This window comes from Venturia canescens, chromosome 8 (genome assembly GCF_019457755.1).
Source record: "Venturia canescens isolate UGA chromosome 8, ASM1945775v1, whole genome shotgun sequence".
In the NCBI taxonomy this organism is placed as follows: Eukaryota; Metazoa; Arthropoda; class Insecta; order Hymenoptera; family Ichneumonidae; genus Venturia; species Venturia canescens.
This window is the reverse complement of record NC_057428.1, coordinates 22,421,606-22,448,093: the sequence shown is the minus strand read 5'-3', so window position 1 is coordinate 22,448,093 and position 26,488 is coordinate 22,421,606. Positions and strand designations below refer to the sequence as shown.

General features: G+C 42.9%; 2 protein-coding genes across 3 annotated transcripts; both read left to right on the top strand.

The window, feature by feature from the left end:
• The first annotated feature begins 1,639 nt into the window (after nucleotides 1-1,639).
• LOC122414888 (glycoprotein endo-alpha-1,2-mannosidase-like protein) lies at nucleotides 1,640-6,596 on the top strand. Of its 2 annotated transcripts, none has more exons than XM_043426546.1 (5): nucleotides 1,640-1,987; nucleotides 2,460-3,197; nucleotides 3,304-3,566; nucleotides 3,691-4,009; nucleotides 4,108-6,596. In XM_043426546.1, the coding sequence occupies exons 2-5, from the start codon at nucleotides 2,607-2,609 to the stop codon at nucleotides 4,384-4,386; spliced, it is 1,452 nt and encodes a 483-aa protein (XP_043282481.1). In that variant the 5' UTR covers nucleotides 1,640-1,987; nucleotides 2,460-2,606; the 3' UTR covers nucleotides 4,387-6,596. The 2 variants fall into 2 exon arrangements, with proteins under 2 accessions (XP_043282481.1, XP_043282480.1); XM_043426545.1 differs by having other exon boundaries at nucleotides 2,428-3,197.
• A 1,664-nt stretch (nucleotides 6,597-8,260) lies between these two features.
• On the top strand, nucleotides 8,261-20,434 carry LOC122415278 (uncharacterized). The gene is made up of 3 exons (XM_043427261.1): nucleotides 8,261-8,291; nucleotides 12,806-13,226; nucleotides 13,278-20,434. The coding sequence occupies exons 2-3, from the start codon at nucleotides 12,955-12,957 to the stop codon at nucleotides 17,077-17,079; spliced, it is 4,074 nt and encodes a 1,357-aa protein (XP_043283196.1). The 5' UTR covers nucleotides 8,261-8,291; nucleotides 12,806-12,954; the 3' UTR covers nucleotides 17,080-20,434.
• Nucleotides 20,435-26,488: the final 6,054 nt, after the last annotated feature.

Sequence of the window (26,488 nt, the reverse complement as noted above, 5' to 3'; positions counted from 1 at the left end):
ACATGGTTAGCATCTTCGTCGTCCGCTTGACCGCAATCGCATAATGTGCAGATCGTATAATATTGAATCTTTTTAAACTTAGCTTCATGGACGAATGGTAGGGCGGATATTGTCCCTTAATTACCGACAAAAACGACCGTTGGCGGCAGCAGCAGGTTTGAATTGTAACGCTCCGAGCGGGAATTATAGTAACTATTATTTCGAATGATTTAGTTTTGGGTGGGTTCGATTGATAAGGAGTTGAAACTCGCCTTGCGAATTTCTCTTCAATAACTCAAGACAAAGATTTAAATGTTTGATGAATATATTGACGAAAATATGGATCTTGACTCTTCGGCTGACAACAAGGTTCTCCTCTTAATTCTATTCCGTTCGACTTTTAGTCTCACAAATCTTTTGATTCTCACGCGCAGACTCCGTACGCTCCGCTCATACGCGGACCAATCACGTTGTTCTTCATTCTCCCACTCATTCGAATTCTGGGGTCTCGCGACCCACGCTTCGGTTTCACACGCTCGCTTCGCAACCAAACAAAATGCCCTTATTATTCTAGGTCCTTAGCATAAGAGTGACGAAGGATATGTCCTAGCCTAATGTTTATAAGATGAAAGTGGGTAAAAGTATCGTATTGGAATACTAGAACTATTTATATAAGAAATCAAAGAAAGCCTTATTTCGATACATTTCAACGTATGGAGATTATTATAATGTAAACTATAAGAATGAGTTAGTCAATACGTTCGTATTTCTTATCGACTAGCGGTTATTGTTTATGCTATACTTATATATTAGTCACCCAAGTCCGTCACGTTCCTCTCATTTGTTAATATTTCAATGATCAAATTATCAAATCCGTATGAAATGCTAAAGTACGAAATTCGCAAATTCGCGGTTCTTAGCGCAGAAATCAGCGCACTCTGGTGACGAATTACGCATTCGTCACAGAATACGACTTTTACTTTTGTGTTTATATTTTCAGCGCGAAAACTGAAAACTTATGTCAATATAAGTGAATGAATAAAATATTTCAGAAATAATCCTCGTCAACTTTTCTGGTGACAGTCTTCTGTCATATTCGTGTACTTTTTTCTTTCTCTCTGAAACACACTCTGTTCTCACATTATTTTCTTTTCATTTATTGCGTACATATATGGACGTTCGTTCTATGAGCAAACTTGAATGAGGAATGATGAATCGGAATGGTAAAACAATGGAAACGGCAAGTGTAAAAAATCATTTGACCGGCTATATTGCGTCAGTGACCTATATATATATATATATATAATATCGGAGCAAAATTTTGTTTGTTGGTCATAAATTTTATGGATAAAAAGGCTTTATTATACTTTATTACTTATTATTGTCCATAATACATATAACAAAAAAAGGACGAATATATATATAGATCTGTTTTCGATGAGTTGTGCAAATGAGACGCATCATCGTCAATTGTTGTAATCGAAATAACAAATATATTTACAATAATAATAATAATAATAATAATATCATTTCACAAACGACGATATATGAACGGATGAAACTGAGAATTTTTTTTTAATTTTCATATATATATATTAGTAAAACGCCTTGTTCTACTTTACCCTCGAAGCGAAGAAAGATTCTCGGGTAGAGCCTCCGAAAACTTTTGTTATAGAAAAGTTAGTTTGAGCTTTGTATTTAATACACAATTTGGTATATTACAATCAACTATATTTTGTAATTGGTCCTGTGATGCTGTAGTATGAAAGTTGCTTGCATAATTATTCTGGACACGATCGATTACGCTTAGTTATGTACAGTAGAGTCAATGTAGTAGTAACAACACATCGACACCCCCGCCGCTGCCGCCGCCGCCGCTGCGCCGACATTTCTCCATGCAATTAGTCAAGAAGAAGAAGAAGAAGAAGAAGAAGAAGAAGAAGAAGAAGAAGAAGAAGAAGAAGAAGAAGAAGAAGAAGAAGACGAAGAAGAAGAAGAAGAAGAAGAAGTAGTAGTAGTTTTGTATAGTGTAATAGTGAGAGTGAGAGAGACAAGAGACGCGCTGATGTGAGACACATGTCTGGATTAATTCGTTATTGAAACACGGTTTTGAAAATCTGTCATTGGCCCACGTTACCGCGATAAATCACGACCGATCTTGAATCAAAATTTAATATATTCAGAGCAAGTATTATTTTCCCACGTTTTTGTATTTGCGTAACAAAAATAATAATATTCATCAGATAGATATTCGGGCGCGCATTGGGGGCTCAAGATATCGTTTGTTTTATTGGTCTTTTTCATTCGTGTATTCGCGTAATAAGCGTCCTATATTGATTTCCCATTGTTTCAACATCTTCCTCATCCGTGTGTGTGTGTGTGTGTGTGTGTATATATTTAATTGTTAACTGAGGTTATTTTTTTTAATTATTTTACATGCGCTGAAAGGATCTGATTTTTTTTGTTGTGAGAAAAATTAGTCAAACGAATATCGACGTACTCGCTATTGCAAAGATGTACACTGTGAAAGAGGAAGCCCGACGAAATGCGGAGGGATGAGCAATGAATATGACGAACGGTCGGATGTCGTGCGAGTTTCGAAGGAATAAAATTGCATTTTAAAGACGATGGTGGCGCACAAAGAGTCGACGAATATGTTTGGCAGCATAATGACAACTGTGTCATTAAGAAGATGTTTCTACCTGTCGACGATGGTACTGGTTCTGTCGACTCTGATGGCCGTTGTTATAATAGTAAAACTGTCTCCTTTAGAGTCGGTTAAATGCCAACCGCGCGCGGTTACCCCGCCGTTAGCTGCCGTTGAATGGAGTACACCGGTGGCTGTCGGGGATCAAGCCGGTACCCCTCGCAACGAAGCTGCTCAAAGAGAGATCAATGACAGGAATTATGCACAAATGAGAGAAAATATAATACTGAGCAAAGTTGCCCGCATGTCTCACAAAATGAGAAACAAAGTTTTACCGTTGCTAGCCAATACAAGCTTGGTAGAAGTAAATTACAACGTTCACATATTCTACTACGCCTGGTACAGATCTGTAGCCTTTGATGGTTTTTGGAAACACTGGAACCATCATTATTTGCCAAATTGGAAGAAAAATGATAAGAGAGTCTTCCGGGATGGTAGTCATCGACCTCCGGCTGATATCGGAGCCAATTATTACCCCAGTCTAGGTTGTTACAGCTCTTTGAATCCGCAGGTATCGATACGTACTTGTTTATTGTATTCATCAGGAGGAAAATTATTAAGAGCGAACAGTATATGAGCGGCGGATGATTAATGAACGAGTGTTTGATTTTGCATAGGTAATGGAGCTTCACATGAGCCAATTGAGAGAAGCCGGTGTAGGCGTGGTCGTTGTATCCTGGACCCCGCCAAACTCTGCTGAAAATTCAGACGCGGTAATGCCCGATTTGTTGGATATCGCAAACCGACATAGCATCAGAGTGGCGATTCACGTAGAGCCGTACGACGGAAGAAATCCTATCAATTTGATGGAGAATATAAAATATTTGTTCGATCGATACGGCTCTCATCCGGCTCTTCACCGAATCAAGAGAAATCACGAGTAAAGCCAAGTTTATTTATTTTTTTTTTTTTTATCAATCTGACCAAGTATCCTTGATACTTGGTCAATCGATCGCAATTTTTTGTCGTAATAATGAGACGCATTATTTTTTTCATTTAAACAGCGGCGCGGTATTGCCGGTCATATATATTTACGACTCTTACGTATTTCCTGCCAACGCCTGGTGGGAATTACTCTCGGAGCGTGGAAATTTAACTCTCCGCGGTACCGAACTCGATGCCATATATATAGGGCTTCTCGTCGATTCTCAGCATCGTAATCACATAAAAAAATCACATTTCGATGGTTTTTATACTTATTTCGCGACTAATGGATTCAGTTATGGCAGTTCGTGGAAAAATTGGAAGGATTTGCACAAATTTGCGGTGCAAAATGGTCTTACGTTTATACCGAGTTTGGGACCCGGATACATCGACACTCAGGTTATATAAGAATAAAAGCTTTGATTAAACTGTGCATGCCGCGCGGGCGAATAATCAAACGACGAAATGATTCGATTGAGTTGTATCATATTTATCAGGTTCGACCGTGGAATGCGGAGAATCGAAGGCACAGAAGACACGGAAAGTATTACGAAGTAGGATGGAGAAGTGCTCTGAACAGCGGAGCCCGAATTATTTCGATAACGTCTTTCAACGAGTGGCACGAAGGAACGCAAATTGAGCCGGCGAAGCCAGCGAGCAACAAAGAATTCACCTATCTCGATTACGAACCCGAAGGTCCCAACTTTTATCTCAATTTGACTCAGTGGTGGGTTCATCAGTTTACTCAGAAATGGCGTGACGATAAATTTCATTGAAAGGTAAAAGGACGAGAAGTTGAAGTTAAATTAAATTTCACCTCAACCGAAAAACGTATTTTCGCGTTTTTCATGTATCTTTCGTTCGTCTTGCTTCCTCTTTTGTTTCCGTTTTTTTTTTTTTTTTTTTGACAAAACATCCAGATTGGTACGATAAATTGAGCAATATTTTTCTACTTTTCGTTCATAATTTTTCTTCGTGTCCGCGGGGAAGAAAGCTAAATCTTTTGATAGTCTTATCGTCATTGGTAATCCTGAAGAAGCTTCAGCCCGAATAAATGCTTGATATGATACATTTTCAAAGTCCTCTTGCACACACACACACACACACATATAATAATAAAAACATTGTTCGGAAAACAAATTGGCCGTTCAAGATTTGAAGAATCTTGAAATAGGGAGGAGGAGAAATAGATGATTATGGAATATGGCCTAAACGGCCCTTATTTATTATCCACTGTTATTTAATAATTAATTCATTGTTGATTGAAATAATCTAGACTACGATGTACGTATTCAGCATGATAATACGATCTCAAAATTATCGACCAAATTCGAAACAATAATATTATTATAAATCGTTGTATTTATGTAGATCTTTATGACGATTGCATCAGCTTTATCAGTCGCTATTGCGTACACTCGTCAGCTGTTTTTGTTTTTTTTAAATATTTTTTCTTTTTAATAATTGTTTCATCATTATCATTCTTGGAATATACAAGACGAAACATAAAAGATGTGATAAAACTAGAGTATCAGCGTAGCGAGGCTTTATGCATTATTATATGTACACGAAGCAGCGATGAAAAGTTTAATTTATTTATTAATCTCGCTCGTCTCTGTATCATCATTTCCATATGATTCTGTGATACTATTTATTTACGAACGAAACGAATGATGTCCAATATCGCATTGCGTTAGTATTCAACTGTATTTTGTCTCGTTGTTTTTTTTTTTTTTTTTTTTTTTTTTTTTTTTTTTATATTGCAGCGTAAGTACGAGCGCGGTTATTCAAAAAAGACATTTGTTAAATAATATATTGTTATTGAATTATTCCATTGATTTTCGTACCAACTTTTTGGGACTGTTTCGAAGCTCAAAATATATATAGGATATTCATTTTTTTGCGATCGAAATCCGGGGGGGGGGGGGGGGGAGGAGAGAGAGAGAGAGAGCAGAGCAGAGCATACGTTATATAAACCAAGACAAAGAGATTGCGAGGCCATGACAACGAGGCACGACCAAGTATACATCATACATTTCTTTCAATATTCCTATATACTATATATATAATATACTTGGTACACTCGTATCGTGCTTATGTTGTTCCACGTATATTTTACGATACGCGCGCACACGGATATTTCGAAAGATGTTTTATTGAAAAATGAATAGCGGTTTGAGAAAGTAAGTGTGAAACTATATCCTGAAATCTCGAACAAAGACGAGCGTTCTCGTTTCTCTATTGAAACATTTCCTTGTTCCCTTTTTCTCTGTAATTGTATAAAATCGACACGGTTAATTGTGTATGTACGTATTATATATATATATAGACAATAATCGCATGTCCCTGTCCCTTCTTTTCACAGGGTATCCATCCCACCTTCCTCCTGCTAATCCTCGTAGATTTTAACGATCATAATAAGAATAATGGTAACTCTTAATAATATAAATAATGATATGATACGGCGATTGCTGGTTAATTGATGAAAATCGACCAGAGGTGCGAAAAGAAAAAGAAAAAAAAAAAGTGTTTGAAATCGTTTCGACATATATCTCTACGATGTTCGTTCGTTGTATTCATATCATCATATATGTGTATCTTGCATTGGGTGTAATGTGTATGACTTTTGAAGTGAAACTTGTGCCCGTCTCGCGAGGAGGATGCATCAGAGAACAATAATATATACGAGAGCAGGACAAGACTACTATTGTAATTTATTCTTCGTCGATAAAAATATAACCACTGATCCACAACGATGTACACGAGTCAATCATCGCGGTATGTGAAATGAGAAAGAAAACACGTTGTCGGTTCATCAAAACCGGTGCGGGAGAGCTAGATTATACGAGGAAATAATAAAAAATAAAAACGTAAACGTCGCATCGGCGGTATACGAAAGGGTATTATTACGACCCATGCAGTGTGTACCTATATTTGATGAGGAATGTCGTATGTTCGATTTCATTAATAAAATAATGACGTTTAATTGCGGTGAATTAATGTACATCCCCGCGCGTCCGATGAAAAGTTTAATCCGCGCGAAAAGTTTAATTCATCCTTTAGTTACCGCGGCTTGGTATACTTTGAGAAAAGTTGTTACCCCCGTTCTCGCTACGAGCATGTATAGTTATATTACTACATATTCGCTTTCGCTGCTATTATATAACCGCGCGTGTGTATTTATATCGATATAAAGCGCACGCGGCGGCGAGCAGACCAGAATCGGAGTAGGGGGGTGTGCGATGCGGTTCGGTAGGACGGTAGGTGTCTCTCGAATGCTCTCGAAAGAGCTGGCGCACGCTCGATGCAGCAGCATCAGGTAATGGCGATTTCAATGAAATTGAGAAAACGGAAGAGAGATTTATATATAACAACTTCATCTCGATCATTTAACCTTTTATAATAATATACCGTCAACGTCTTAATATTTCGAATAATTCGATAATTTCCTCGCATCCGCATACCCGCGAACCTCGCGCTTATTATTTGAAAAAAAAATTAAAAAACAATGAAAAAAAAAAGCGATACTTTAAAACGGACGGTATTTTGATTCAGTGCGCTCCGCATTTTGCTTGGGCGAAAGGCCCCGATTGGAGAAAAAAAAAAAAAAAAAAACTATTAAATATTAGGGGGCGAGAATATATATATAGATTTGGAGCATTTGGAGCCGTGGCCGAGCCGGCTGACGCTGACGGACCATTGTCCAGCAGCTGTGTCCTGCTGCATACGAACGGCAGAGTTGGCAGCTTGCGTTCGGATTTCCTATATCGAGCAGGAAGGCGGGCGGTCGCAAGAGGAGCAAAAAACATGAGTGTATACATTATATATGTAAAACGAGATACTATGATGGGACGGCGCGCGCTACATTTCTTTCTGCTTTCCGTCACGAAAATATATACTTATTTGACATTTTTTTGGCTTCTTCGTCGCACGAATATATAGGTACAGCAGCTGAGGTGATTTAGATTTTGCTTAATAGATGCGCATTGACTCGATTCGAATTATTATGATAGGAGTGCGAGCAGGCTCCTGTGTAAGCGGTACTACGAACTTACGGATATAACAACAAACCCTTTCGTCTTTCATATGAAATATAAAAACGTAGATGAATAAAGGAAAAACTGGACTTGTTCTCCTAATACATTTATATATATAGGCGGCGGCGGCGGCGGCGGCTCAGTTGACGACGACACGCGCAGATATATAAGGATATAAGGAACAAATAAGACGAACGCACGCGTTTGTTTTTCTTCCGCTCCGTAAAACTATATATAAAAGAATAGTCTATGCAATCGCGCCTCTGCGGACGAGGGTTATTATATGTGGAAGATGATTCGCTGCACGAGGATCGCGCGGCGGCATCGTTTTAGGTGTGAATAAAAAGGAGACGGTTCGCGCCTCGCTCGCTCACCCCAATGTGCGAGGATAGATATATATGGATGGTATTTATTTCGAAAGGCGCTGCTTTCCCCGCGATGATCGGCTCGATCGAAAAAGTTGACGATGGAGGGGGAGTCGAGAGGTCGAAGCGGGGGTGGTGGATTCTCCCCTCCTCGGCCTTTGGAAGAGGGAAAAACGGAGGGGAGAATTAGCGAACGTCCTGGGGCGGGCGGCGGACAACGCGGGGATACTTTCTCATATCAAGTATGGCCGCTATCGTGGCATGATGGCCAAAACACTCGTAAGTAAAATTTTCTCCTATCTCATGGATTTTTTACCCTCGTTCGCATATAGAATTTAAAAATCAACCGATCGTTCTCGCGGCGTGTCTTGTTTCTTTTCCATCCGAAATTCCCCCATTCCGAAATAAACGGCTCTCGATGTTTGCTTCGCTTCTTGCGCGGTTTAATATTTTTTTTTCGATCCGCAGACTTAATATTTTCTTCGTTCCCTTTCCCATATGGAGCGATTCGAGTCGAGGATCGTCGCGATCCGCTTTCCGTCCCGCGCAAGGATAAACTAACGACAATGGATATCGATAAAAAAAAAAAAAAAAAAAAAAAAAAAAAAAAAAAAGTGGTGCGCGCGAGGTGCGAAAGTGAAAAAACTCGCGACTATAAACGAGACGGTCGCGGCCGCGCGTGTTCATCTTTTGTCGTTTGTACACGCAGGCACGCAGGCTGCTTGTCAGAATCTGTCAAAATCGATGCGTTCGCGACATTCATCTCGTCCAGTTATTTCGAAATTTCTATAAATCAATGACGAGGCGGATGAGATACCTATGCGTATAACGAGTCGGACGCATGTATCAATGACGATATGGATGTATGGATCGCGAAACTCTCGGACCGCGCGCGCGCGGATTATAAAACGACCGCGTGTAGAGATCAAACAGATAAATATTGCATTTGTTTGGCACGTGTGGACACGTGGTTGATTTTATAACTGCAATCGTTGCATGTACTCCTCGAGTTGCGCAGATCCTGAAATTTTTCATTCACCGTCTCGAGCGACGACGCGCGAAATTCATCTTTGTTATTTAGCGTGTCCCGGAAGTTGCGTGGGTGAGAAAAACATGTCAATATATGAAGAAAAGAAGAAGACTTTTCGATTGGACCGAGCCGAGCTAGGAGCAGGCGGGCAAGTGACCAAGTAGAGAGAGAGAGAGAGAGAGAGCGCTTGGCAGGGCGTGGTGGCTGCATCGTCGCTAATTCATTTTCCATTCCGCCTATATACCGCTTATATATAGAGATATAGAGAATAGAATTATATAATTTTGATATATTGCGAATCAATATAGAATGATGTGAAAAAAAAAAGAAATATGTAATCGTAGCGACGCGGTGGCGGTAAAAAGTATAAAAATTCGCAACAAGACTCGTGGCTAATTGGATGCGAGTGCGCGCAGAGGATAAAAAGAGACATTTTACGTAGGAGAGGGGGAGGAATAAGAGGCTCGCGAGCGCGGGGGTGTAGTTTCGAAACCGGCGCGATGATATTTGTCTTGTTTACGGGAAGACTTATGCGCGTGTGCCGGCCACCGAACTACGAACCTCGATCAATAGGCCTCTATACTGCTTGAAATCTCCCACTTTTCATGTACATCGTTATTTATATATACGCATCGACCGCGCGTACACATGTATCCCGTTCGTGACAAAAGTCCAAGTTTCATCGGTTGACCACCAACCGCGCATTGAAAATCTTCCCGCCCGAGACTCTTTCCCCTTTTTCTTTTTGTTTCTCTTATTCCGAATTGGCTATTCGTCGCCGGGGAATAACGAAAGCAGGGCGCTCAAGAGGGAAAGAGAAGGGGAAGGTTGCCGCCAGTATAGATTTGCGATGGAAGAGATGATAGAAAAAAAAGTTTGCGAAGGAAAGCAGCGATAGGAAGCGGGGAGAGGATTCGCATGCGTGTGCAATAGTTATTAAGTAGGTAAGGTGGGCGAGTAAAGTAGCGGGTAGCAGGATACTCGTTAGTCGTTGACAGGCGCTTATTGTCCTGCTAGATGGAGAGCGCGTGCAACTCGTGCAATTCGTATACGAAAATGGAAGAGCTATATAGACAACAGCTGCGTTTGCGGCTCCTCTCTGACCTCGGTTCCCCTCTTAAACATTTTCCGCACGATTATGAAAAACAACGTAAATCGCGCGCGTCGTTCCTCGCGATCAAATCGTTTCGAATCAGCATCCCTTGAACGTATCGCGATGAGAGTATATTGTCGCGCGATTTCAATAACCGCGCTGGCCAATATTTCTCCTTGATCGACAAAAAATGCTTGTTATACTTTTTTTCCCCCTCCTATATAAATATTTTCAAATCCATTCGCGCGCATATCGCGTTACCACTATATCATTTGCCGAGCGCATTATTTTACACGCGGAATTTACGACGAATTACACCCTTTCGCATCATTTTGATCGAAGGATCCCTTATTTCGCGTAGCATCCCCTCTTTGCACAAATTTCGTCGAGAACGAAACTGCGGGAAAAGGGATATATAGCCCTCGCCCGCTGCCGCGCGCCAATCAGCATTGCCACGCGTTACTCTTTATTTCACATTTTCGGAGATTCCGAACATACGGCGCTGTATTACGAGTCCCTTTTGCTCCCTTGAAGAAACGAAAAAAAAAAAACTGTCAAACGCCGCGCGTATTTAGGCTAGCGCACGCAGGCCTGCTTTTGAAGGAACGGGGGGGCTGGCTCTCGGTAAAATACCGTTTTAATCGTAGTATTTATTGGTTGTATCGAGGGTGGGGATAACGATTGAGGCTGTCGAGAGTTGGATGACCTCGAGGAAGAAAAATACATGGAGAGTGGTGGTGTGGCGGCGGCGGCGGCGGCGGCGGCAGCGGCGGGGGGAGTGGGGACAAATGAGAATGGAGGTTGGGCGAAAAATCGGTAGTGTGACAGATCAGTGAAGGAAGGTTCGATACGTTTTCCTCATATCGTTTAAATCTCGCGGGTGCGTCGGTCATCGTTGTATAACGAACGGCTCTCGCCACGTGGTGAATCAACGGGAGCAGAAAAAGGGGCTCGTGGCTGTCTTATGGTATGTACCGTCGCCGCAGCGAGTATATATGTGTGATCGCACGAGCGTGATCGAAGAGCGATATTTCCATATATTTGTACGCATGAGAAGAAAATACACGCGCCTCAAGTATTGCTCCGGAAAAATAAAAGATCATGCGCGGTCAACCGTTTTTTTATTTTCTTTTCGAGACGACTCGCGAACCCGTTTATATTTCGGACGACCTTCCGTATTAATTCCATATCGGAATGAAAAAATTCGGGTCAACCCTCATTATTTTTCATTTATGTTAACGATATTTTCTCGCGCCTCGCCAACATTTTCTCTTCGGTTACGACGTTTTCCTTTTCTCGGAAAGCACTCTGTTTTTTTTCCCCTGTTTCTTTCTCCTGTAGTTACGAGTATATATGTATATATAGAGTATATAGATCCGAGCAGGGGGGACTTTTCATCCCGGAGAAAGGAGAGGAACGCGCATTGACCATATTGTCCACCAATCGGCGTGTTTCTTCGAAAGACGCTTGTGAGAAAATCAACCCCTCCATCGTATTTTCCATCCCCTTGAATCGGACCGGTCATCCAACCGCTCTCTCCCACATCTCTCGCGCTCCCCTTCTCGTCTTGTATACACGCACGTATCCTACGACGAAAAATCGAGCCACGTGCCGATAACGCCCTTCCGTCGTGTCGCCGCGTCGAGCCGACACTCTTTCCTCCTCGCCCCTTTGCTTCTTCGTTTTCGCTATTTCTTGAACGACAGATTTCGAGTCTCGCGCGCCACCGGTACTCTCTCTCTCTAACCGCGCGATGTCAAAACCCAAATGTTTCGTCGAAACAATCGCGCCGTTGAAAAACCCGATTAAAGACAGATGAGCAACTAATCTCTCGCAATTGTCATTCAAAATCCTCATTGAAATAACGGAAAATTTCTGTGCGCGATCGAAAAAGAGAAAAACCGGGTTACGTAATTATTATATATATATATACGATGACGCGGCAATGGTTTCTCCTCGAAACCGATGGCGACGAATGATTGTGTGTAATATTTATTATTTTATTGTTTATCTTTTGTATCGCATCTAATGAGAATGAGTACGCCGGGCTGCGTGTATGCGGGGGGGGGGTCTCGGAGCGTCATTGTATAATACGCGCGAAAGATACCGAACGATTCGGGCGAATAAAGGCGCGGTGGTGCGCTGGAGAAACTTAATCTTGGATGGCAAACAAATGTAGAAAGATATATATTTTGAAGGAATAGGGGAGGGTATAGGGGAGAGGGGGCTGCGGCTGCTCGGCTCTCGACGGGGGATTAATAATTATTGGAAAGAACCCCTCGATGCGCGAAGCACGAGAAAGGCTATACCCTCGAAATACGAACTTGACGAAAAATGCATGCACACACGGGTGAAAAGAGCTTATGTCGGTGCATGCGCGTATATATATATGATACATCGTTGCCGACGAATTTCTCGGATTCATCCCCAAAAATGCATGGGGGTGTTGTTGGGGCATGAGTCACCGCATCACTTTTCCAACAACGCAATATAGCGCACGATGCAACAATCGGATTTATCGAGCGACCCGCGGAAATACATAAATAAAAAAAAAAAAAAAAAAGAGAGAACCTCTCGTTATTCCGTTTATCGCAAAATTTGATTTATAATAATAAATATTGTGTGACAAGATATATTTCTCGATCATGATGATTATATTTATTATTTCAGTGGGCGCGGATTTAAGACGAGGGCGAGGTGTGCAGGGGCCACGGGTGCTGGTACGCGTATCGCGCGGTGATCAACGATCATCCAACTGTTTGTTCTTCAAGCCTCGTTTTAATGCGACGAACGATCGAAACGAACACTGAAAAATAACAATGGCGTCTACAGTGGCCCGTGAACAATTGGGATTGACGATGGATCAGCAAATAAGTGAAATCGACAGTGAGAGCTCGAGCAGTTGTGAGGATCGAGAGGCGCGAAAACGTTTACGCGACGATTCGGACAACAACATTGGTGGCAGTCCGAAAAAACGACGGAAGCAAACCACGCCGGTCAAGTTTCCAGCCTCGTTGATGATTAACAACGGTGAGAGGAATGAGTTTGAGGACGGCGAGGATGACGACGACGAGGAAGAGGAAGAGGAGGAGTATGAGGATGGGGAGGAGGAGGAGGAGGAGGAGGAAGAGGAGGAGGGACGAGAGGAAGAGGAAGCGGAAGAAGAGCAAGAGAAAGGCGAAGGTGAAGAGGAGGAGGAAGAAGAGGCTAAGGACGAGGACGAGGAACGACCGAACGAGAAAAAGTTGAAAGGTGAGGCTGAACCGAGCGAAAGAAGGAACAACCGAGGACGGACTTTGGTCAACGAAGCTGACGAGACACTGCTGGAAGGTAAGCCAAGAACGTTATCACCGCAAAGGTTTGCGCGAAATATCGTCGGACAAATGACAAGCACTACTACTATCGGGGCTAATGATGAGAATCTCAACGGTGAATTTTGCTGTAAATTTTGCGCCTTTTCCTTCAGCGATAAGGAATCATTGTCGCGACATTTAGAACGCGAGCATGCGATAGTTAGTAACCCGGCTCCGAGTAGTTCTCCCCTCTCCGATCAAATTAGGATCAAATTAGAACCGACGAGTCAGATGATCGAGGATCTCGAGAGTCCGGTCAATCTTTCGAGTTTGGGTATCAAAAACTTGGTCGCCGCCAATTGGTTCCACTCTCAGACCCAGGTGCAACAGCAGCAGCAGCAGCAGCAGCAGCAACAACAACAACAACAACAACAACAGGTTCACTCGCAATCTCAAAATTCAGATGATTGGACATCTCCGAGTTCGGTTACTTCCGTTTCCAATAATCTTCAAGCTCTGACATTCCCCGGAGCTCTAGCTCAGTATCTTCCCTTGCCGGGATTCTCTATGACCGATGCTGGACAGCTGAGTCGGCCCCCCGTCGGTCCAACACCAATTAGAATCTTTAATCCAGACGCATATTGCGATCTTTGCAACAAAGAATTTTGTAACAAATATTTTTTAAAAACCCATAAAGCTAACAAACACGGGATTTATGGGGATGGGCCTTCGCAGAATAGCGGTGACAGCGGTGTTTCCGCGGGTATGTTTACCGGGGCATTTGCGATCGGTGGCGGCGGTGGCGCCTCCATCAAGTTGGAACAATTACAGAGGCTCGAAGTTCCTACCCCGCTCGTTTCCGTACCTTTGGGTAACGGTGTACTCTGCGAAGTGTGCCATAAGCGCTTCAAAAATGACGATTCCTTGAGAAAACACAAGCAAAAAGTTCACAACGAGTCGATCGATAATCAAGAATGTCATTCTTTGCCAGCGACGGGAAGTAATACGGATGAATATCGGCAAGCCTCGCGTCACAGTCCTACCGCGATGGAAGTACTTTTTAAACAGGAATTCGGGCTCGAACAAGAAGACTCAAAGTTTATGCCTGCCCCCCGGCATCTCTCGCCGCAATCGAGCCAACAAGCCAGAGACTCGGGTTTCAACGCGGATCGTCTGAGACGTCTCGGGGTCATAAATCCCGAGGCGTTCTGCGAAATTTGCTGCAAGGAATATTGCAACAAGTACTTTTTGCGAACGCACAAGATGAAGAGACACGGGATTTTCGTTCAAGATGGTGAAAAAGCACCGAGCAACCCTGGCAATGCAGCCTCTTGGCATCAGATTCAAACGAGCCCGCTCAATCTCATCGTGACCGATAGCATCAATGCCGTGAGCGGCGGCATTTTTTCCGAATCCACCGATCGTCCCGGAGATGATGTAGAGTGCAAAACATGCGGGATACGCTTCCAAACATTCGGTTTGTACCGTGCTCACAGGGCTAAAATTCACGAAACGGACGAGTCGTCGAAACACGATTCCGACCCCGCCGATCCGATCATCACCGATCAACCGAGTGACTCCATCTCGGAGGATCTCCAGAAACTCCAGAGCATGATTTTGCAAATAAACGGCCTGGAATCTGGTAAAACATTAAATTGCGGATTATGCGGCAGAGAATGCGAAAATTTGAGTGTTTTACGGACTCACATGAGACTCGAACACGACGGAACCCTCGAGGAGATATCCTCCTCCGCTCGGACCAGCGCATCGGAGACGTCGCACTCCAATGTCGCTACGACTGTCTGCACCATCTGCGATAAGGAATATCAAACTTGGGAAGCACTGAGGCAACATATCACCGAGGATCACGACCGAAGCACCACCAGCATCGCCAACAACAACAACAACAACAACAACAACAACAACAACAACAACAACGTCTCGAGTATGCCGTCAACGACGATGCTGACGGAATCTTTGACCGCTTCGCCGACCATCAGCGTTCAAACTTGCATTCCTACGGTTACGACGCCCGTCACCGTTCCAACCCCATCATTAACGGGCTCGACGCAAACCCCAACGGGTTCGCAATCCGAAAAAAAAATTATTTCCATGACGCCAACCTCGAGTTACTGCGAGCTCTGTCGCAAGGAATTGTGCAACAAATATTTCATGAAGACTCACATGCAGAAGATGCACAATATCGAGATTGAGAATGGTTCGCAGATCGGTGGCGTAGTATGTAACATATGCAACAAGGAATTGTGCAGTAAATATTTTCTACGCGTGCACAAACAAAATACTCATGGAATCATTGACGAGACGTCGAGCACAGCAGCAGCAGCAGCAGCAGCAGCAGCTGCTGCTGCTGCAGCGGCCACAAGCAAGCAAGAAACATTTGAATCATCGAGCAACGAGGATGCTGCGGCATTAAAGCCGGATCAGCTCGGCGATTTGAGTCATCGTTATTTCACTCATTTCACAGAGGTATGCCCAGTTTGCAGTCGTCGTTTTAGAAGTATCAAGTGGCTCAAGGCTCATCTTCTCGGTGATCATGGTAAAATGGGAATAGAAAAATGGCGCGAGCTTGAGAATCAGTATCAAAATTCATCTAAAGGCGTCGGTGGGAGAAACACCGTCGGTAGCGCCGGCCCATCTCGAACGTTAGTCCTTAATCAAAGCATAAAAATACCGAATGGTTTGGAGATGATTCAACAACAGTTGAAGAATAACGATTATGGCGGAGTACTCGGAAATCAAGTACTCTCGAGTCTTTTTGGCTCAGCGAGCGAGGATCAACGGAACAAGAGCTATCGTTGCTCTTACTGCAGTTTTACAACGACGGTGTTGCCATTTTTGTTCCTTCACGAGAGATCCCAGCATACCGGTCAGCCACACGACAATAATCCTACTGCCGAGAGCGCCGGTTCGATTTTGTGCCCGATTTGCTCGCAAGTTTTCGCTCAACCGGATTTACTTCAGCATCATCTGTTAACGCGGCATCAATTGTCGGGTTTACTGTCTCAAATATCGGGGTTATCGACGATCAATGGCCCGAGACGACTCGAGCAGCAAGGGTCAATCGGTGTTGATAAGCAAAACAACGATACGTATGACAAATTCGAGCACGATAGGGTTGCCGGGGGAATGGAGGAACACGCAGGAGGGGGGGGATCGTCGAGTCCCCCGTCCCACGTCGCTCTCGGAAATAGCAGCGAGACTCCGAGCAAGAGTCCGAGGGCCGAAGAGCCCGCGGTCGTTCGTGTTACGCCCCAAGGAGCTTACAAGTGCGCCGAGTGCGGTTACGCGAGTGCCAATCTCAACAGAATTAAGAAACACGTTAGAAAGGATCATAGAGCGATTGGTGGTGACCCGATCGAGAGCGTAATCGACGAGTTGAGTAAAACCCTGAGAGATGTCGCGAACAAGCACAAATTACCAGCGAGTTACGCGATGCCTCAAGACATGAATTCGAATCCCGATGGAACGACCCTGATGCAACCGTTTCTCATCGAAGAACGGGAGGTTGCTGAAAAAATTGACGATCGAATCAGCCGGGAGAAACGTTTTGCACCTGCCCTCGTTTATTTACCGGTAAGAGCAAGGATCAACGGTTCCCTCACCACTTGTTTCACTCTCAGTCCTGCCTGAGATTGATTCATCTTCCTCTCCTCGGGGATCGCAACCTGCTCGGCGTTGCGGGCGGGGGGCTCTCCCGCGCCCTGCCCCCAGTCCCATGTACCTCGAGAGACATCGCGTTCCTCTTTTTATATATTATCCTCCTCCTCCTCCTCCTCCTCGTATACGCGAAAGTTATCCTATATTCACCACCCTTCGATACCTTACGAGTCGCCAAAGAGACAAAAAAAACAATTCAGTGAAAGATCGCATTGGTACGCGTACGACGATCGTTGTTCCGTACACACACTACACGCAAACACACACGAGCACGTGCGGTATTGGTTCCTAAAATAAGAGAGAGAGAGAGAGAGAGAGAGAGAGAGAAAATACATGGAAAAAAAACTCGTCAAGACGAAGAAGAATAACAAAACGTACGAGACCAGTAGCGAGATAGATATTTTTTTAACGAAACAAAGATTTTTATATACACCATACCCGTATATGTGAATTAATTTATCACGTCAGATATATTTAAACGATTATCATCGTTTTTTAATCACGGTACAACGCGGTTCCTTCATCGATCGTCCCTCTCGATCGGATATTCATAATTTTTCATTCTCCATTCTCAATAATAATGTTATACGCCGCGCCGTCCGGTTTACGCTCGTAGCGTTTTTCTCTCCTCCCCCCACCTCCACATTTGACCAAGCAAAAAATGGACAAGTAGCATCAAATGAAAGAAAATAAAAGAAAAGTGTATGGAAAATATACCGAAGCACAAGCAAGATTCGCGTATGTTGCGTTGAGGGCCCGCATATATTTAGAAACCTCGTTGTTATCAATATATTCTAATCGCGATGTTATACCGTGTAAATATTAATTCTAAATATCTAATTATAACGGACGATCGACAAAGTTCCTATTTTAAATGATGCGGGGCTCCTCAATGGAAGACGACGCTTTCGAGCATCGACCGGGCGGCGGCGGCGGCGACGGCGGCGACGGCGGCGACGGCGGCGGCGTCCCTTTCTCCTTCAACAAAACGCCTTAACTTTTACTCTACTATTATTTTTGTTTTGCCTCAGTTGTTCTTCGGCATCTTACGACAGTTCCTCGATTTTTATACCTACATAAAAATACATAAAAATTTCTTCTATCGGAGTACGTACCGGGAAGTTAGTTTTTTTTTCTTTTCTTATAAATATCACCTAGTCAATATTCTAAAGTAACGAATATAACGATGAAAACTTGAACAGAGATGAAATAATAATAGTATAAATGAGAGACGAAAGATATTATTATATATTATATTTAAAAAGTAAAAGAATTTTTTTAAAATGAAAAAAAGTACGAGCGAATCTGAAATGGAGTATTTTAAGGCGACAACGCGCACAAGAATATTCTTGCTGGATCTTTTGATCCTCCCAATTAGAATGAATCGCGTACGATGTACGATGATATTATTGTCGAGACCGATCGATGATCACGATGAAATACTGAAAAATTTATGATAAATAATAGAAAATGAAGTATAAAACTCAGGGTGAAAGGCATTGAGACCGCCGCAACAGAGAGTACAATCGTATACACACAGCCAACGTCAACGCATTAAAAACAAAAGAAGAAAAAAAATATAGATATAAAAAAGATATTGCCTACCGTAATGATGCTCCATGTTTTTTTTTTTTTTCTTTCGGCGTTTTATGGGATGAGATATGCTGGATGATCCGCGTAAAATATTCATAACTTTGCATCGTGCACGAGCCTCTCGCGCGGGGACAAAAAGGAAAAGCAGAAAAACCAAAAGAACAAAACTTTGTGAATGAACTTTTGTTAAATTATATACGCGATGCAAAAGAAAAAGCAAAAGAAAAAGCATAATAAAAAGTGATTCAAACGCGGATAAGGAAAAGAATAAGGATCCGAGGAGTGAGGCATTTGGCCCGGAGTCTAAAGATATACGGTGGCCATGCAAGATTCAAAAACTGTTCGTGTTCGTGCCTTGCCGGCTTAAGAAAATGAAGATGAAATTTTTTTAATCGCAGCTGCGATCGCGACGATGACCGTCGTCGTGTCCATGTATTTTCGCATCAATTTTTCACCCTTTTCTCCTTCTTCTCGCGTTTACCCGCGCTCATCCTTTTTATTCGAGTATAAATATAAAATCGCGTTTACGAATAACAGAGTGTCATTGGTCGCTCCTCCCCCCCTCGTCTCTCGCCATCGTTGCTCGCGGATGGCTTTATTAACAACGGTCAGAGGTATAAAAAAAAAATTGAAAAAATTGAAAATTCTTATTTTACTATGAACGTTTTACGGGAATAATTGAGAGGGGGGGAAAAAAAAAACAACAGACAGCTGCGTCGTAGTCGGGAGACGTAGACGCGTGCATGCGTATAATATATGGATAAAAATACACAGGCGCGCGGGCATTGGGAGGATGGAAGACTAGCGGTTATGCCGGACTCGCCCAGAGAAAACGGCCGGCAAAATAATCCGAGTGTCTAGAATTCGTTGTGGAACGCGGGTGAAACGGACCGACCGCCACGACGGACGGTGCGTTTCGTGTTATTATTTTCTCCGTTCTCGATCGAATAATAATCACGATTAAGCACCAATTGCCCGCGTGGTTGCGGGAACGGTTTAGAAAATATTTTTTTAACCATAACGGCATAATATTCTTTTCCGTCGACATTTGCGCTGGTGTACTCAATGCGTATACACACAAAATCTCATCAAAATTTATTTCTTTTTTTTTTTGTTATAATATTCTGATATTATTTTCACTCAGTCCGCTGATCCGTCAATTTTTCGGTGCCAAATTTGGACGTTGCATAGAGCCAGAGGGAAAAGACGAGCGCGCGCCGAAGAGTGAATAATTGCCCCGGGGGAGAGATTTCTTTGGCTCGTGAGAAACGAAGCGGTGGATCGTTCGTTTTCGAAAAAAAATTCGAATGAATTAGTATGCGCGGGTACGCTTGCATTAATCTACGCGGGCGCATATATCCATATTGCATTGGTATACAGGCGGCATGAATTAGGGGAGAAAAAGAATGTAGTATTACCGGAACGAGAGAAAAATCGAGATGAACGAGAGGGAAATGTTTTGGGGGAGAAAAATCGAATTTCCACAAGTATTGTTCGCTACGTTAAGGTGGCGTGGGGAATAAAAAAAAAAAAATGGGTCGTAGGTCGAAATCTGCATCTGGCAGCGAGAGAGAAAGAAAGAGGGAAAGCGAGGGAGCGAGATGGATAGAGAAGATTGAGAGTCAAGGGATCACAGAGGTCATACTGACCTTGGCTCGTAAGAGGGGTCCAAAATTTTGAGGGAAAAAAAAACAACGTCCGATGACGCGTGTCTTTTGTCACTGTTCCTTTCACAAAGCACACACACACACACACACACACACACACACACACACCGCGAGGAGAGACAGAGGGTAGGGGGCGCAATGAAATGCAAAAATACGTTTGGATATGCGATATGGTAAATGGTCCGTTTTTAATTGCCTCTGAAAGAAATGTCCGATGATGATGATGATGCCATATTGTTCACAAATGGCATTCGCAAGAAAGAAATGAAATAAAATGGGGAGAGTTTGAGCTGAAGAGAGATTTAGAGACGTAGATGAAATGCTAGCAGGAATTACGCATAATGGAAACGTTTGTATACATGCAACTGCGCTAATTTTATAAAAAAAGAAAGAATTTCCACTTTCAGAAGAAACATTCCACCCAATGAAACATTTGGGAAATTAATTGAGAGCATTATTGAATATACACGAGAAGATAAACAGAATCGAATCTGTCCTAAAATATAATACCGATATTTGAGTATTATTTTATTTAATTTTCATGTTTATTACTTATTAACACAACGGCGCATGAGAACGTCGAACTTGGTTTTCTCATTCGTAAAAGAAGAGAGGCCGTTTTGTCATTGATCCAGTGAAGAGAGATATTGAAACAATATTGTAATGTTGATTACGATGATGATGATGATGATGATGATGATGATGATAACAACAACAAAAACAACAACAATAGGGGAACAACAGTAATAATAATAATAATAATAATAATATTAATAACAATAATAGTAATGATAATGATGATTACAATGATAAGAATAAAAGGACGAATAAATGGGAAAGAAATGAAAAATGACGAGTTCCGTTGCGAGTCGTTATGAGAGAATGTCGATTAAAAATTTACGAAACATGGGAGCCGAACAAACGTCAAAAAAAAACATACGTGACTGGATAATTATATTTGAGCTGTGAGGGTGATTTTTTGTTTTGTTTTCTGAGTGTGAGTGTGTATCTGTGTCTGTGCGGGTGTGTTTTCTCACCCTCTACCCCCGTACTTATTTGACGTTGCGTGAGAGAGTAAAGTGGGCCATTGAACAACCCGTGAACAACCTCGTAATTCATGAAAATGATTTTAGAATTATCATTGTCATTGTTAATATCATCATCATCATCATCATCATCATCATCATCATCATCATCATCATCATCATCATCATTATTACCGATGAATAAGATGAGTAATAAGATTGGTAAATGGTGAAGGTGCGACAGAAAAATACCTCACGCTAAAATTGCCTTTTATAAATGTAATTGAGCGCAAAATCAAATGAATCCGTAAATTAAAGTGAGTGAGCGTAATTGGGAGCGAGTGTAAAGAGAATAAGAGGGGAAGAAAAATGATGAAGTAATTTGAAATGATATCGAGATGATTGGTATATATTAGAAAAAATGATGTCTTTAAGTAGGTATATAGTAAGGACTTGATATACACACACACATATATATATATATATATATATATTAGACATCTAGTATTAATTAACGACGAATCTTAAACGGCTGAATCAGCGAGATTCTCGACTGTTTTATATCGACGAAATTTCGAAATGAATGTAAGCGAATGAAAATTAAAATTTATAAGATTTAGAGGGTTAAAAAAAAAAGCGTAAGACAGATAGAGGGGGTGAAATAGCATATATCGTGATTCAGAATGCATCGGCATAACAAAGTTTATCGTATATTATTTATTTTTTAATAGCCATTATTCGATACGACATATTTGTTTCGCGCATGCTACGACCATTCTGAATCATCTTGTACTTCTAGTCATTCCGAAGACGGTTAACGATTCCTAATTAAGCTAGTCCAACATGGTAGTCAACATTATTATTTTTATTATTATATTATTTGATTATAATTTCGTTATTTTTCACGATTCTTAGATATATATGATTTGACAACGAGAGGTCACAACTTATTACGAGTTTCAATATAACGAGGATAAACGGAAAAAAAATAAAATTTATATTCATTTATACGTCTTTATTTTATTTTTATTCATTATTTTATGTTATTTTTTCTTCGTCAAACAAGACAATACGAGGTATTTGGGGACGATTGGACGCGAGATACGAATGGTCCCGATGATCCTCGTTACTCCGATTTTCCGCATATCGCCTAATATTTCATTCTCCTCGAAAGAGGAGATATATCAATATTGGTATCCCCGGGACCGGACCTTTTTTTCACGACAGCCGCGGAAAAATGAGCGACCGAACATTTTATATTTTCTCTCTTTCCAATTTCTTTCACCATATATATCTTTTTTATTATTTACTCTCTCGTATAGGGCTGAGTAATCGAGAAAAAAAAACCTGTCGAGTTTGTCGCGTGTGCGTTTGAAGAATTCCCGATCTCGGAGGGGAATCGATATGCTTGCTTGCATATGTGCGTTTATATATATGCACGCGGACATATAAATCGAAGATATACCGGGGAAAACGATAAACGAGCGTTTCAATGAATTGTACATGAATCTTGAGAAGGGCCGGGCTATAGCCGCGGGGAGGGGGGTATAGCGGTGGAAAAAAAACGCGCGAAAAGTTGCGGCGGCGGCGGCGGCGGCGGCGGCGGCCGCAGCAGCAGCAGCAGCAGCAGCAGCAGCGGTGACGGGGGGCACACAAGGCGCGCGGGAACGAACCGAAAGAAAGTGAGAGTAAAAGAAAGTATAGAATCGAGTCACGAACCGTAATCCAATTTGCAATTGGAATTACGGATGTTCTTGCCAAGTTTATCGAACGTGAAACTTGTGGAAAGAGAAAAAAAGATATCGCGTGTTTGCCGGTTCGAAGTTGTCGCAGCAGGGCTCTATAAGGAAAGCACGCGGCGGAGGAGAAAAAAGAGACGGGCTGTTTCAGCCCCGCGAGAGCCGCTGCCGCCGCCCCGCCGCAGTAGTAGTATAGCCCCGCATTGGAAACGTAATCAATGTCAAGCAACGATCCTCCCTCCCCCATCTTAGCTACGAAAACGTGGAGTAAATAATTCGAGACTGCGAAAGTGCTCGAGAGAGAAAAGAAGAAGGACGAAGGAAAAAAAAAGCGCGCGCATACACGCACAGAGGCGTTTAGGGGGGAGAAGAGGGTTAGCCAAAAGTTGGATCGATTTTCTTTCTTCCCGCGCTGTGACATGAAATTTTTTGTTTTTTTTTCTTTTCTCGTCGCGCGCTCGAACGAGGAAAGAAAATGAAAGAACTTGGCCGAGCGCGAGAGCGCGAGAGAGGCTGGGGATTTTCGTTGTTTTCCAACTATAACGATCGCGGAGCAGGGACGAGTATAGTAAATGACAAGAGCCAGCACCCTCGAGTCTTTTATACATATAATGTATATAGAGTAGAACTGCGTAGAGCGGCACGCACACTCGTACGCGGAAACAACCGTCCACCCACATCCTGCGATTTTCTCCCTTTCTCGTCTCCTCCGTGTGCCGGTCGTATACCCCCTGCCACCGCCGCCGCCGCCGCCGCCGCCGCCGCCGCTTAAACGAAAACCCCTCTCTATAAAAATCAATAATATCTTGCGGTTTCCGAGAGCTTGGAAAAACGGGGCTACTACCCGAGCTTCTCTGTCCTGCGTGTGTGTGAAAGCATACGCGCGGGCGTTCGGCAAGAGGGACTGGGCCAAAAAAAAACGTAGGTATATGATACAGAACGAAAAACAGCCCTGTCATCCGCGTTACATTCACATAATATACATTTGGGATAAGGGCGTGTGCGTTGCGGCTGTGCGCGGTATAGACTTTCCTTAAGGAACCTAAGAATTCACGAGTCAAATTCTATATTCTATTGCCCCGGTTGTCGCTTGAAAATATTTTTTCTCAAACCAGCCAAATTCTTTATATTCTTTATACGCGAGGTGGCACGTCTTTTTTCGTTGTTGGTATATGACGCGCGAATTTTTTTCTCGCTCGCGCATCAGCACTCGTAGCGCCCCGAATTTCTTTATCCCTCTCCTCTGGTGCTCTCGTGTTTCCGCGATGAAGAAAGTGGTTTGCAATTATCAAGCCTCCCCTATCCTCGAGGTCCGAAGTTTGTTTCATCCCCCGGCCAGAGGGGCGAGAAAGACAAATCGTGAGAGGGGGAGAGTTTTGCTTGGACGAATTCTCTTCAACTGTCCCTCTCTTTTTCCTATACCCTCGAGGTCGAGACCTGCTTAGGGTCCGAAACGTTCGCTCCCTCTGTTCCCTCGTCATCTTACACCAACTTGGAAATTTCATCCCCTCGTAATAATTTTGGCAGCTCTCCTTTCCTTAACTCACATACATATATAGCTTAACGTTCTTTTTTTTGGAGATTTTTGTGTGCGGACTGGACGGGAAGGAAGGAAAAATCAGCAGGAACGAGCGCGCGATATAGAGACGCGGACAGAGAAGGATAAAAACTTGATTACGGCGAGGCTCCCTCCCCCGAGGGCACCCCTCTCATTCGCGCGCGCACCCCTTGCTCTCTCTCTCTCTCTCTCTCTCTCTCGACTATAACAAAACCACCGTCGGAAGAAGCATCGAAGCTTGGCCCTTGGCCCTTTTTCTCGAACCCGGGAATTTCTACGACACCCGAGAAAACGTGCTTCTTTCTTCATCTCCTCCTCCTCCCCGCGCGCCCCTCCAAATCGAGAGATCGCGAGACAAAGTCGAGATGTATGAGATAAAAAAAAAGAAAGCGCGTGGGCTTTAATTTCATTCGTATACCATCGCCCCTGGTAGGAGTTTTTCTCCAAAATCGCCGCACTCAATTTTTCGTCCCTCGATCTTATGTGCCGGCGTTAATACTATAACGTTTCAAAACGCGAGCTAATTGTCAATTACGTTGGGACGCGACATAATATATGTAATATGCGACGTTGGTCGCGCGCGCGCGTTCAAATTCAAAGGCTTTCTGCCGGGGGGAAAAAAAGAAGAAAAAAAAATGTTAGAAAAAAATATTTGATAAATACTAGAAGGAATTGGACTTGAAACGAGTGATTATTCTCCCCCCCCCCCCCCCCCCCAAATCATCCAAACAAAAGAATATCTCGATGCGCGAGTGATGTGAAAAAATACATATAACCTGCTTTGTCACGCATCATAGTTCGATTGATCGTCGACAAAAGCTTTATTCCCCGATTCCCTTTTATTTATCGTATATATATATCGTGAAATTTCGTGAATTTGGATTTTATCCCGCGTCGAAAGGGGTTGGAATCGATTGTGTATTCCGGGATGCCGGGTGAGTCGGTTCGTTGTTTTCGAATGTCCGTACGAGTTGCCTGAAAATAGGAAACGCGCTCGCGCGCGCGCGCGCGCGCGATACAACCCTTTATTTGCACAGGGTCGTAAAATTCGTGCAGCCGTCGCAAACTCGCTCGTCGCGCGCGGCCCGTTTTCGAGGACCTTGCCTATATTATCCCCTTTCTATTTCTTTCTCCCTGGGGAGAATTTCACTTTTCTACACGGGAAAATAATAACGAGGATTTGCGACGAATTTCCCCTAAAATTTGAGAGCTTTCAGTCCACCCCTTCCCGTCCCGTTGTTGATGCCCGCTTGAATCGACGTACGATAACTTTGGATCGTACACCAACTCTTCTTTCCCCTCTATACATCCGTTCTCTTTTTTTTTCTTTCCATTTACACAATATTTTGGAAAATCCTTTATGAAAGATACCTCGGACCCTTGGAGCCTGTACCAGCAGCTTAGAGCTCTCCCCCCTCTCTTCATTGTTGTTCGTATTTGACAGACGAAAAACGGCAGATGGAATTCTCTCATCGAGCCGGGCCGCGGCTATATATACGTATACTTTTGCCCGGCACGTGTCACACAAAATTCTCTATTTTTTCTTTTCACTTTCCGCCTCGAAAGACTATAAAATGGATCGCACGGGAGGAAGAGGCGTGAATGGAAAAAAAAAAAAAAAAATACGAACAAAATAGTTGTAAACATTTGCGAACGTGGTCGTGCGGCGAAGTCGAATATATCCGTTATTATATTTATGAATATAAGGCTCTCGGTCCGAAAGGGGTGACCAAACTTTCCAAAACGTCCAGCCCCGTCCTCGCGACACCACCCATCAATGATTTTATTCCGCCCTTTTCT

Bases quoted from the DNA above. Each gene is read 5' to 3' on its own strand.
- LOC122414888 (XM_043426546.1), top strand. From the start codon at position 2,607: ATGGTGGCGCACAAAGAGTCGACGAATATGTTTGGCAGCATAATGACA. The intron at 3,198-3,303 runs GTATCGATACGT...GATTTTGCATAG, and splicing joins ACAGCTCTTTGAATCCGCAG to GTAATGGAGCTTCACATGAG. The intron at 3,567-3,690 runs GTAAAGCCAAGT...TCATTTAAACAG, and splicing joins CGAATCAAGAGAAATCACGA to CGGCGCGGTATTGCCGGTCA.
- LOC122415278 (XM_043427261.1), top strand. From the start codon at position 12,955: ATGGCGTCTACAGTGGCCCGTGAACAATTGGGATTGACGATGGATCAG. The intron at 13,227-13,277 runs GTATGAGGATGG...GGAGGAGGGACG, and splicing joins GAGGAAGAGGAAGAGGAGGA to AGAGGAAGAGGAAGCGGAAG.